The sequence below is a fragment of the Manis javanica genome, chromosome 14 (assembly GCF_040802235.1).
Source record: "Manis javanica isolate MJ-LG chromosome 14, MJ_LKY, whole genome shotgun sequence".
NCBI lineage: Eukaryota > Metazoa > Chordata > Mammalia > Pholidota > Manidae > Manis > Manis javanica.
The window spans coordinates 5,119,964-5,133,237 of NC_133169.1; the positions used below are offsets into that span (position 1 = coordinate 5,119,964).

The window sequence follows — 13,274 nt, forward strand, 5'->3', positions numbered from 1 at the left end:
GGGAGCTCTCACGCCACCCCACTCAGTGTCCAATTAAGGACCCCAACACACAATCAGCAGGTAAGACTCTTCAATTACAGGCCCCGACAGGAGAAGGTGGACATGGCATCTCCTACAAAGAACTGCCACCCGTGCAACGCAGCCAAAGAGGAGCCGTCATCACTTGGAACTCCTGCTTTTCTCCAAAGGACTTTAGCTCAGAACAGCCCCTCCCACCTTCCTGCTCCATAAAATAACATTCCTCTCCTTTGTAGGCCTGGCCTATGGTTTTTGCCATAGCTTGCTTGTCCCAAACTGCAATTCTCTGCCACTCCCAAATAAACTCATTTTTGCTGGTAAAATAACTGTTTTAAGGTCAACACAACAGGTACCGTTTTTTGACGAAACTCTTGATTCAGCGATTGCTGCAGCTCCTGAATATCATCTGAAAGGTGCTTGAACTCTGCTTGCTCTTCAATGGGAACAGAACTAGGCATGGTGAAATGGACGAAAATAACACCTTTCAAGTTCTTAACTTTGTAAGGCCAAAACAAAGTCTCTACCTTCAAATAACTTAAATGGAAAATAAAAATCTGCTTTCGTATTTCTGAATTATCATCCTTCCCTGTGAGAGCAATTTAAAAACATGACTGACCTCTACTACACGGTAAAAAGACAACCTGATGAGCTCCTCCGGCTCCCCCTGGAGCCACGGATGGGCTCATCTGCACGCACAGCCCCGCCTTCTCCCATTCAGCGATTTCTCCCTCTGCTCTGACTCCTTCACCTTCTCGCATCTCTCTCCTCTGCACCGTCCCTTTCCTTTGCTCTACTAGTTCTTCTCAACGGCATTCACACACATTCAAACCTGCCGTGTAAATACTCTCAATTTTAGTTTTTAAAACATGGTAGAGAATTGTTATTTTAATTTTCATTCCCTGACTGCTAGTGAGCCTAACAATCTTTACATATTCATAAATACTTGCATTTATTCCTCTGTAAATCCTGTTTATAGTCTTTGCCCATTTTTCTAGGATCGTCTGCACTCTTGTCTGTAGGACTTTCATATATATTAAGAATATTACACAGGCTTTTTCAGTAGGTGGTAATGCTTTCCTGCATATGCTGCAAATATTCTTTTCCAGTTTGTCATTTATCTTTCTACTTGGTTTATGCTAAATTTTATATCTTAATATCCACTAATACAGATTTAATATCCATGCTGAATTTTAGTATCTGCCTCCTCCTCCCAGGCTTTGCCACCTACTGCTGTTGGCAAAGGCCAGTTATACCAGGTCACATTAGAAGATTTCTCACCTGGAATTCATGAACTCAAAGATGTCAACAAATTAGAAGGGATAAAAAAATCCTTTTGTTTAAAATCAATGCATATAAGGCCAAGAAATTATAACTCTTGAATGATTTGTTTTTCCTACTTGAGTCAAAACAAAACAAACTCTGTTGAAGGAGTAAAAGTTTTAACAGAATTAACTGATCTGAAGGAAGAGAGTCCAGTTGCTGACAGCTCACCTGCATAAGATGAATACTCCCAGATATAATTTAGGAGAGTAAGTTAAGGGCTTTACACATGTCAGGCTAATGCACTAACAAGAAAGACGTAAAAGACTTTATGATACAGTAAGTGTTACAAGAAAAACTCATTTTTCTCTTTTAGAAAAACTAAATTTAAATACTCTACTATTGAGTAAAGAGAATAAAAGAGACTTCCAAGTAGACTGTAGGATTGTAAGATACTACTTACAATTCACTTTGCATTTTGAAATTGCATTTACTTTATTTGTAAATCTCCTACTTACTCAAGTCTCTCCAATTTCATTAATGCCTCCTGGTGTGCTGTATTTAACTGCTGCATTTTTTCCACAGATGATTTCTATTAAAGCAATTTTAATAATTTCATATTATTGTTTTTCAACATAATCAGTGACATATTTACAAAAAATCATGGTACAGACTGTAAAATGCTTACTCATTCTACAACTTTCACCATCAGAAATAAGAAATTTAAGATAGTAGTAGGCATAAGTGAATCACGAATTTCTTTACTTATTCAACTCATGGATGTTGAATTCTTACCATAGTTAGGCATTGTACCAGGTGCCAGGAATAATACCCAAAAAAGACCGATTTACAGATTCTGGACTTCAGAAGCTCAATCTCCTTGAAGTGTCAGATACATGAATATAAATCTACAGAAAAACTTGTTACAGTACTGAGTATCATGATTTCCAACCCAACTCGGTAGCGGGGAGGGGATGCATAGAGGACTTCCTAAAGATGAAAGATGTTTGAGCTGTGTATTTAAAAATGAGGAGAAATTGGCCAAGCAAAATGTGTGTGTGCTTGTGTGTGTGTGTCTGTGTGTGTGTGTTGGCATATATGTGTCAGCTGTGGAGAGTGCGTGTTTAGGAGGTATAAGCTTACTATGATTTGTGTAACGAAGTATTTATCTATAGCTCAGTGTAGCTGGAGCTAAAGTTCTACCGTCAGGCGTTACTCCGGTGCTTTCCTAACAGTATGGTGCCCCACAACGAGGACAGATGGGAACAGGTGACCCATAATCTTTCTAAATTCTCCAAAGTGTTGATGAAATGAGTTTCTGTTTTCTAACAGGATCTGCTTGGATTGAATTTTATGAAGCAATGTTGGGATGATAAACAAACATCCAAAGTAAGCCATCATGCAGAAAGCAAATATAAACCTCAAATACCTCAATTATTTAAAGAACATTACATTATCTATTAAACCTTGAAGAAAAAAATGTAGATTTATCACTATTTCTCTTCCTTTACATTTCCCAATATCGAACATGGAGCCTCAGCTGTAATTAAAAACAAAAACCCAGCCTCTCACTAATGTTACCAAATATCAAAGAAAATCTCATTCTGAGATATGCTTTTCAGAAACTAAGATCTGCAACTGCAAATAAATATAAAACTAAATGTGACTCTAGCGGCCATACAACTACTAGATTACTAGTTCATAAGTGATGTTTCTGATCTATTTTTGAATCTTACATATTGCCAAAGAAATTCCATATATGTCTCACGGCAGGCTTCTCTGAAGTGAATGAAGTTGATTATGCCACTTAAAAACCGACTTGTCCGTTTTGCTTCTAAAATAGAAAGCAACAGTCTGTAAATAAATCTTTGAAACAATATAAAAATGAAAATTCATCCTCTCCTACCATATAATGTGCTCACAGGACACAGAATAAAACTGTAAGCAAACCGCTCCTGGCCATTAGAGGGTAACGGGGCCAGATTTACTCTCCCGCGATAAACTAGAAAACCAGACAGAGCACGTGAAGCAACGAATTGTGGACATAACAGAGTCTTCAGGCTGCAGCCCAGGAGGGGAGAACACACGCAGAATTCATGGGCTTCGCTGGATCATGAAGACAGAGGTTAGAATTGGGAGACACCAAAGCAACTAGAATTTTGAGAGTTTGGAGACGCCATGGCAACTGGAATATTTTTTTTTTTAAGTGAAGAAACCAATTATTAATTTATTTCATGTCAGGGCAATTTTAGGCTCCCAGAGAAACTGAGCAGAAAGTTGAGTGTGCCTCGTGTCCCAACGCACACACAGCCTCCCCACTATCAACACCTGCAGCTGAGTGGTATACTTGTCACAAAGGATGAGCCTGCAGTGACACATCGTCATCACCCCAAGTCCAGAGTTCATGTTCACAGCTGGTGGTGTGCATTCTCTGGGTTTTGACAAATGCGTGCTGGCATGTATTCCCTGTTACCATACCACACAAGACAGTCTCACTGCCCTAACTATCGTCTGTGCTCTGGCTACTCATCCTTCTCTCCCCACTAAACACTGGCATATGATCTCTGTTATTTCCACAGTTTTGCTGTTACCAGAATGTCATATAGTTGGACTCATACTTCAGTCTTTTCAGACTGGCTTCTTACACTTAGCAATATGCATTTAAAATTTCTGCATGTCTTTTCATAGCTTGATAGCTCTTTGCCTTTTAGCAGTGAAAAACATTCCACTGTCTGGATGTACTACAGTTTGTTTACCCATTCACCTACTGAAGGACATCTTGGATGCTTTCAAGAAATAATGAATAAAGCTTCAATAAACATCTATGTGCAGGTTTTTGTGTCGGTATTAAGCTTTCAACTCATTTGGGTAAACACCAAGGAGCATGGCTGTGGACCTGTACATAAGAGTGTGTTTAGCTTCGTAAGAACTGACAGACTGTCGCCTGCAGTGGCTGCATGACTGCGTCCCCACCGGCAGCAGATGAGAACGCCTGCAGCGGCCCTTCCTCGCCAGCTCTCGGTGTCATCAGTCTTTCGGATTTGTGCCATTCTAACAGGTGTGTAGTGGTTAGTCAACTGATTTTTGACAAAAAAATGCCAAGGTAATTGAATGGACAAAGGATAATCTTTTCAGTAAGTGCTGGAATAATCTGATAACCATTTACAAAAAGGAAAAAAATGAACTTGATATTTATGTCACATCATACATAAGAATTCAAGCAGTAAATGATGAAAGCTAAAACTATACTATGCTTAAAACAAAGGAGTAAGTATGAGCAACTTAAAGGCCAAGACTGCTTAAGAGGACACAAAAAATGGTTTTATGAATCATAAAAGAAAAAACTGATTAATTAGAATCTTCAAAATAGAAACACACTTTGCTCTTCAAGAGACACAGTTAAGAAATTGAAAAAGCAAGTAATAGACTGGGGGTAAATACTTGCATAGCACATATCTGCTCAATTACTTGTTTCCAAAATATCTGAAGAAGCCTTACGATTCCATTATAAGGCGAATTTTTTAAAAAAAGGCAAATGATTCAACAGACATTTCACCAAAGAAGATATATGGATAGCAAATAAATGTTATGAAAATATGCCCATGTTAGTAGTCATCAGAGAAATGCAAAATACTAGAATGAGATACAGGCATGAAGGCTCTAGAATGGTTAAAATTAAAAACTTGCAACACCGAGTCTAAGAAGGACAGAGTAATTGTATTTGAAATTATCATCATATGTTGCTGATGGTATAATACATCCACTTTGAAACAGGTTGGCAGTTTCTGAAAACGCTAAGTATATACTTAACCACATGAACAAGTATTTGTATTCCTAGGTATTTACCCAGAGACATGAAAACATTTCCATATACAGACATGTATGTGCACGTATATGTATGCTAATGTTCATAGCAGCTTTGTTCCTAATGGTCAAAAGCTGGGAACAATTCAATATTTATCAACAGGTTAATGGGTAAACAAAGTGTGGCATACACTTACACTAGAATACTCGACCAGAATAAAAAGAAACAAAGTATTAATAAATAATAACACAGATGAATCTCAAAAGCAATATGCTAAGTTAAAGAAGCCAGACACAGAACACTAGACTATTTTATTTACATCAAATATTAGAAAAGTAAAAAAGCTATAGTGATAGAAAGCAGATCAGTAGCTGCCAGGGAACAGGGAATGGCCAAGGGAAACCTGACTGCCAAGGGGCCTGAGGGTACTTTGGGGGGTCATGCAAATGTTCTATACATGATTGCAACATTGGTTATACAACTGTAACTATTTGTTAAGACTCATCCAATCATACACTTAAAACTGGTAACTTTTATTTTGTGTAACTTATACATCAATAAACAAAACAAAATGACAGGAGATGAGAAAGGATACAAAAATGTTTAAATAGCATGCAGAATCTCTTGCAACATAAAATAACTGTATAAATATCAAATGGATTAAGGGACATCTAAATAAAGGAAATTTACATTCTAATATAATGACTATTCTTATCAATGCTAAAAGATATTTTCTTCATGGTAAAAAGTCATTGTCGTATTTGATAAAACTGGTGTGATGAACATAATTCCTCCAAGTGTAAAGATACCTCAAGACAAGTGCTGGGCATAGAAGCCACAGGGCATAAATCTGCAAAGAAGTAAAAAGCTAACCTTTTCAAACAATATGGCTTCTCTCTCTTACCAACTTTACATTTCCCTGTATGGCCCTGGAAGATGACTGGTTAGCCAGAGACAGGTAAGATTCCTCAAGGGAGGAACAACCTAAGACAGGCACAGTCGCAGGGGGGCCATCAGGTGAGAAATTGGGGATCAACAGAGGTGAGGCCTAGAACCTCACCTCCCCTGTTTTGAGAGAAATCTTCTGCATCCGTGGATGTTTTATTGCCCTTGTCTAGCTCGGATTAGCACATAGTCTACAGGCACACACCTGGTCATCTACAATTGCTCTCTTACAACACTAAACTATGTTTTCTACCTTTGTCTTGCATCTATCTACCACTTCAGCAGTTTATTAAAAATAAAAATAATAATAATAATAAAGGGAAAAATGTGGGATCCACATATAAATCAAGTATAAAAATCAAACGAATATTCATATTTGACCTGATTGTTTACAGTTCATAATGCGTGATCAAAACCGAAAGTTTCTGTGATGACTGCCCTTGTACTGTTCACCATGTAAGAACTTATTCACTATGTAAGAATTCGTTCACCATGTAAGAACTTGTTCGTTATGCTTCAGAAGATTGGAGACTGACGAGAATTAGGCTTGGGGTGGATTAATGATTGTGCATTGAGCATTGACTCCCCTATACAGAATTTTATTGTTAACAACCATTTGATCAATAAATATGAGAGATGCCCTCCCAAAAAAAAACACACAAATTAAAAAAAAAAAAAAAACTGGTGTGATGAAGCCACTGTGCAACATCACAGCTTACATGTTAGTCATAGTTTAAAATATACATTTTTTAAATGCAAGGAATTAAGAAAACTAATCAGAAAAAAGCTTTGTGTGACTCCACAATGGAGAAAAATTCCAATAATGGGATAAAAAAAAAATCATCCTTAAGAATAGGATACATGCTCTAAACCCAATTTTCTTATGTTTGGTTTTTTTTTTTATATTTATTGAAGGAAAGGTAAATGGTTAGATTGAAGCCAGACATTAGAAATCGTTTTAAATTCTCACTTACTTGGATATAGAATATCAGCGATCTCAAAGTCATTCACTCGGCAGACGGGCATGAAAGAGTCCCTGGAAGAGAAGTAGAGATAAAATGTTCACAAGTGTATTGTAAATTATATACTAAGCGCAAAGATATAAACATTTTATTTTCAAAAAGAGATTTCTGAATAAATTTCTCAATGCCAAAGGACCAGGTCAGAAATCTACTACAGTGCATAGTCCTATAGCAGAATTCTGTCCACTACACAGGTAATTCATGTAATGCCAAGGTAGCATGACAAATTCTAATACACAACACACGCTCTTGGAGGCAGCAGCACCCTTTAAGAACTCGACACCCTCCAATTTTAGATTCACAACATCTTAAAAACTGGAAGTGCCACAGGTGGAGGCAGTCGTCTCTGGTGGAAGTCTACTACAATTCTGAACGTAATGATGAAGTAGAGAATCCGAAGAAAATCATGTCATTAGATCGCTTAATGTAATGTAAATATGAATGTATTCTAAGAAAATAAAACACTGTTTACTCACAGATGAATAAATAAATTGCTGACTGGTAAGAAGCCCTCCATTATATGCGGATACGTGACTTCAGAGTTCACTGGCATCTAAATGCAACAAATCATAAAATCTAAGTTACACATTGATTAGACAAAATGAGAAAATATCTTCAACCCTGACACCGGATAAAGATCAAAATAAACTTATTATCATTAAATTTTTTAAAAGTTCAGCAAATAATACACATCCTAGGACAAAACTGGAATCATATTAATAATGCTAGGTTCACAGTGTGTGTTCAATAAATTATTTTCAAACGAATGAAAAAATGGGGTAGTGGCTAGCATTTCTAAGTAAGAAGTATGATGCTAAGCATTACATATATTCATTTTTAATTTTTATAAAAACTCTAAGACAGTGTGCTATCCCTATTTTATAAACAAAGAAACTCAGTGTTAGCAAGGTTTCGTAGCAAGGAAGTGGTAAAGCCTTTCATTTTTAAACAATATGTAATTTTATTGGTGAGATTCTAAAGACACTACAGTTTTAGTACTTATTCAGATAATACCCTGATGATTTAAGAACAAAAAGTTTAAGAAAAAAGGTCTTTCCTACTAGAAATACCTAATTTGCTAAAACTTCAGTTGCTCTATTTCAATTGTTTTCAGTCTTAATGTTTCCATCTGCTCTAATTCGGTAGTTCTTCCTGAGAACAGTATCTGTGAAGACTCTGCTGTTCTTTATTAGTCTTTGAAGATGAGCCTATAAATCTGTAACTGCACAGCAACAATAATTTGTTATTTATCTGTAAATAACTGCACAGTAACAATAATTTGTGTTATTTAAGTCGTTTACTATAGTTTTTGTTTTATTAAAGCTACCAATATAAAGCATTATTTCACCTAAGATTCTTTATAAGTGACATTAATTTTATATAAGCTATTGATTTTGTTAAAAATAAAGCCAAGAAGTTCTCCTCCTACAAACCAGTATGCAGTATCAGCAGGAGAAATGCAGCATAAGAACATAATTCAGCCTCATCTTTAACCCACCATGCAAAAATGCTCCAGTCGAATTCCATATACTATTTGTAAGGCTCTCATGTAGATCATGTGCAAGACTTCAGGCTACAACAGAAAAACACCTTTTAATACTGATTCATGATGCTAAAGCTGTATCACTACCATCATTACCATGCAAAACTGTAGTCAATGGACGCAAAAAAGAAAAAAGCGACATTTCCCTACTTCCCTTGAAATATTTCTTAGTTTTTCCAAATTTCAAAACATCTGTATACTTATCAGTTGGCTTGTATTTATTAAGTGGTCAAAAAGACCGGTTGCTCAAGCTTATTACACACAGAATGAGAGCAAGGCCATCCGAATCCAACCCACAGTACGGAATGGAGAAAAAGGGTTAGTCTTTCAACACAGACTGTCAGGCATATGACAAAAATAATGGCACACCGAGGATGTATTTTTTTTTTTAAAGACCATGGGAAATCTTATTTGATGCCTCAGATGTTAAAGTTTAAGTAAACACTACAATCAGGGGAATATGAATTTAATAGGGCAGTATATGATTTCTCAGTTTTATCTTTTAAATCAGCAGTTTCCAAATGCTGGCCTGTAGAATGCATTTTGATCCACATATTAGTTTATTTATTCTGAGATGATTCTTTCCATTTTGAAGAGTTAAAGGGGCACTGAGACACAAAGTTTGAGTTCTACATAATTAAACCAGGTTTTATTATGTTATCATGTCAAGACCAACACAGGAAACTGGAAGGAGACTTTGGGATTTTCTGTGACACATAAATAGTTCATTTTTGCATTTAATAACTAAAGAAATAAAGAACAACATCTGTCAAAACAAGTCAATTTCCCCTTGGGGCATAATGCAAGAAAATTAATCTGTAAGCTTCCAAAGAGAATTGTTTCTAAGCACTTTTTGTGGTTGGAAACCACTTGGAATAGGTCCCTTTAAGCCCTACCAATAAAGGATATCCTCAAACCACCACTCCAATAATAATAAAAAATTTAATATATTTTAATATGTCTATGGTTAGAAACTTTTTTTAAAGAAAATGATCATATTAAAAAACTGAATTCCTAATGGAAATGTACAAGTCCCCTCACATATAAACTTAATATTATCTTAAAATTACATTGGTTGAAAGATTTTCTCTGGATTAAAATGACCAGTTTACAGCAAATAATAGGGTATATGCCTTTCTCCACACTCTACAAAACTGCTGTTTAATGTGTTTTCAAATGTCATCTTTCACATGCAAACACAGTCACATTTTACCTTTGGATTTGGATGAAGATCATTCTTGGAGAGATTTTTACCATCAGATCCTGTTAAGATTTTGTTGCGAACATGAATCACAATCTCAGCTACATTGTATCTTGGGAAAGACAAAGTTTCCATCTTGGGAATCTTCTAGTCTGAAGCAAGAAAAAAAAAAAACAAAGATCAGAAACATGACACAACCAGCAGTTCTCAGTATCTGGAAGCTGATAAATACAAGGGTAACATTAACAAGCCAAGGTTGAACTATACATAGAAGTGTTAACTATCACTAAGCATCTAGTAAGATGATACAAATTCATATACATATGTGTGTACATACATATATCCTAAAATAACTGTCATCCTGAAGTGACTCAATCATTTTCTAATTTTCCTAATGCTGTTTTCTTTTATACAGGAAAGAGGATTTGGGTTGAATTAACAGATGAAAAACCGTGTTTTTCCTTTTTTAACTTGGGAGGTAATGGATTTAACAAGATTGATCCTGAAATTAATCTCAAAGCAAGATACAAAGGCATTAGCAGAAGCTACATGTCAACAATGGCAACACAGGGTAGACAATAAAACTATGCTCTTGATCTGACATCCTAGTCAGTGCACACACAGTGAGAAGACTGGTAAGATTTAGATGCAAGTAGGAAGAGAGAAAAGCCATAGTTAAAAACAGACTGGGGTAATTGGCAGGAATTCTAATCACCAGCGTGAGAACTTAAAAAAAAAAAACCTTCTCCTAATGTCCTCAGATAGTGAGATATTCCCATCTGTGTCCCCCTCAAGCAGTTTTCACAGATTTGCCCTCCCACCTCACCCAGGGGCCATGCGGCAATGTCTGGAGGCATCCTTGGTTGTCAGGACTGGAGTGGGGGTGCTACCGTGATCTAGTGGGTAGAGGTCCAGCATGCCGCTCAATGAACTACAATGCTTGGGCACCCCCCCAGCACACAATCACCCAATGTCACCAGTGCTCAGGTTAGGAAACCCTGCCCTAGAGCCCTGTATTTACTCTTGTAATACTTGCCACCGTGTATTGTAATTATGTTACAGGGCTGACACTACACTGGGAGCTCCCAGGAAGGGAGCTCTTCATTCTCTTCGTATTTCCAGCTGCGCCAAGCAGAATAGCAATAGTAACAGTAAGTGTGGCAGCAATAGCAGCCAGTGCCTCCACCACTCAGTTAGCAGTACCTGTTTTATTACCTCTGGATCCCCTATTCTCTAGGGCAGCAGTGTGGTCCCAGAGTTCCAATGTGAATATATTCAATTTTGCAAACAAACTGAAAGGACCCACAAACGTGGAAATCCATTTCTTGAGGCTTCTAATGTTTCTTAGAATCTTAGCGATAAAAGAGAAGCTTTGGCAATTTGCCTAACCTCTGACAAAGGTAGGGAAGCCATTCTAAAAGGTGACCTACAACTCCCACTTCTGCTTGAACACTTGCAAACATCACAAAATTCACTAACTCTTCAGGCAATTTTTTTTCCCACTTTAGTGTGGCTCTAATAATTAGATAACTTTTCCTCATACTGTGTAGAAATCCTTTCATTGTAACTTTGACCTACTGGTTCTATTCTAGTGAATGCAACGACTAAGTATATAAATTTCTGTTTACATGAGACCACTTTAAAAAAAAGTGAAGCAAGCTATCATACCTCTGCTTAGTCTTTTCTTCTCTAAGTATAATTTAAGTATAGCGACTCCTTATATGTCTTTGTTTTAGAAACTTAACCATTATACTCACCTTCCTTGAAAATACACCATTTTGTCAATGTCTGTAATGCTCAAACTGGACACAATACTCCAGATAACGGTTTGCCAGGGCAGAGTATTTACAGAGAAGACAAAGGCCACTTCTGATCTAGTCTACAACCATAGCACTTACACACATGCACACACACAACCAACTAAAACTCCCAGAACTTCTTCAGTGCAACCCACTTTATATCAAGCCTAGACTTCTCCATGTTCTTCTTACATAACTGGTTATTTGAACCGTATGCAAGGATTTGCATTTCCCATTATTGAATTTCATAATTTCAAGCTTTCATTCTGTAAGCAGCTTTTTGACTCCAGATTCTGACACCTCACATATCAGATGTCCTTTTCAGCATAAATATGCATTCTATATTTTCATCTAAGTAACAGACTTAAAAATCACTGATAAAAAGACTTGGCCAAAGAAAGACTGCCAAAAAAGTCACTTTTCTGAAACAGCTACACCTGAATCGGAGACTATCAAAATAGACAAAGGGATGTAAAGAATCTTCATAATTACTAGCGAACATCGCTCTCCTCTAATCAGATTAATCCTCATCAAGCACCAAATGCATCATGTAACTCCTTAACAAAAACACTTCAAATACACTACCCGCCACATCAAATTCAAATTTTTCTGATTTCTAAAGTCTTCCACAATTTAGCAATCCAAAGAATTTTTTGTTTCAAATTAGTCTCCTACAAGTCGCTTCCCAAACTTTCAACACTTCCTTTTGGAATCACCTCCCATATGCAGAATCTGTCTCTGATATTACAATTTCAATACCAATTTATTGAAGGGGAGGGCGGATGGGGAGGGAAGGCCTTCCAACTACACAGTTTGAGCTTTTTGGTGGAATAAAGTATATAAATCACCTAATATGTGTAAAGTGACCCTCAGACCGCCTATTACCTAGCAGAAATTAACGAATTACCCCTCCGGTTTCTCACTTATTTGCGACGCCATAACGCTGAGCAGGGTAGGCGCTAAAAGAATACCTGTTAAGCATTACACACTTCGTTTTGGTAAAGAATAAACTAGTTCGTAGAAATCACATTCCAGGGGGTAGAGACCAAACAAAAACAAACAGAAATGACTCCAACCTTAATAAATTAAGAAGTTTCTTTAACTCATTCAAGAAAAATGCACGGTGTCAGGCGAGCAGAGGACCGTCCTATACCGCCCTCTTTCTTTGACTTTTGGATGCAGTGCGATATTTTTGCCTTTTGACTCTTGTTGGTTTTGGCTTTTGGTCTGAGCAACCGACATTTGTAGGGCTGAGCATCAGCAAACCCCGCTACCTTCTAAACACATGGGTTAGAATTGTAAATACAAGCCTAAATTAAGCAGCCTCAGCCCTCACTGGTTTCGTAGGAGCTGAACCCGGTTGTTTCTGGGGCTAAAATCAAACAGGAAGGACGGGTGAGCGCGTCCGCCCCTCCCGGGGGCGGCTTCTCCCGTCTCCCCTCCGCCCTGCGCGCCCCCAAACCGCCGCCCGCGGCCCCCGAGGGACAGGGCGCCCTCGGCGTCCCTCCTCCGCGCCCCGTGTCCGTTCACGTCCGCTCACCGCCCACTGGCGCTCCGGGAGCCGCTACACAAGGACCAACCCCGCAGCAGCGACCGTTGCCTGTTTTCAAACCTGCCGCCCCGACTGGAAGTCCCGCCCCGCTCCGCCAGGCCACTTCCGGCGCTCCGCAGCGCCGGGTGC

General features: G+C 37.8%; 1 protein-coding gene across 4 annotated transcripts in view; it reads right to left on the reverse strand.

Annotated features, from left to right (window-relative positions):
• NUF2 (NUF2 component of NDC80 kinetochore complex) overlaps positions 1 to 13,274 on the reverse strand; it is a 37,543-nt gene that overhangs the window by 16,738 nt on the left and 7,531 nt on the right. For 2 of the 4 annotated variants that reach the window (XM_073221490.1, XM_037023969.2), the window contains 7 exons: positions 9,807 to 9,946; positions 8,549 to 8,623; positions 7,527 to 7,603; positions 7,003 to 7,064; positions 3,015 to 3,112; positions 1,797 to 1,870; positions 372 to 468 (listed from right to left, as the gene is read on the reverse strand). In XM_073221490.1, the coding sequence (XP_073077591.1) occupies positions 372 to 468; positions 1,797 to 1,870; positions 3,015 to 3,112; positions 7,003 to 7,064; positions 7,527 to 7,603; positions 8,549 to 8,623; positions 9,807 to 9,929 (606 nt within the window). In that variant the 5' untranslated portion in view covers positions 9,930 to 9,946. Of the gene's footprint in view, positions 1 to 371; positions 469 to 1,796; positions 1,871 to 3,014; positions 3,113 to 7,002; positions 7,065 to 7,526; positions 7,604 to 8,548; positions 8,624 to 9,806; positions 9,947 to 12,669; positions 12,871 to 13,133; positions 13,238 to 13,274 lie in introns of those variants that run through there. The other 2 variants (XM_037023970.2, XM_037023968.2) reach the window with 2 other exon arrangements.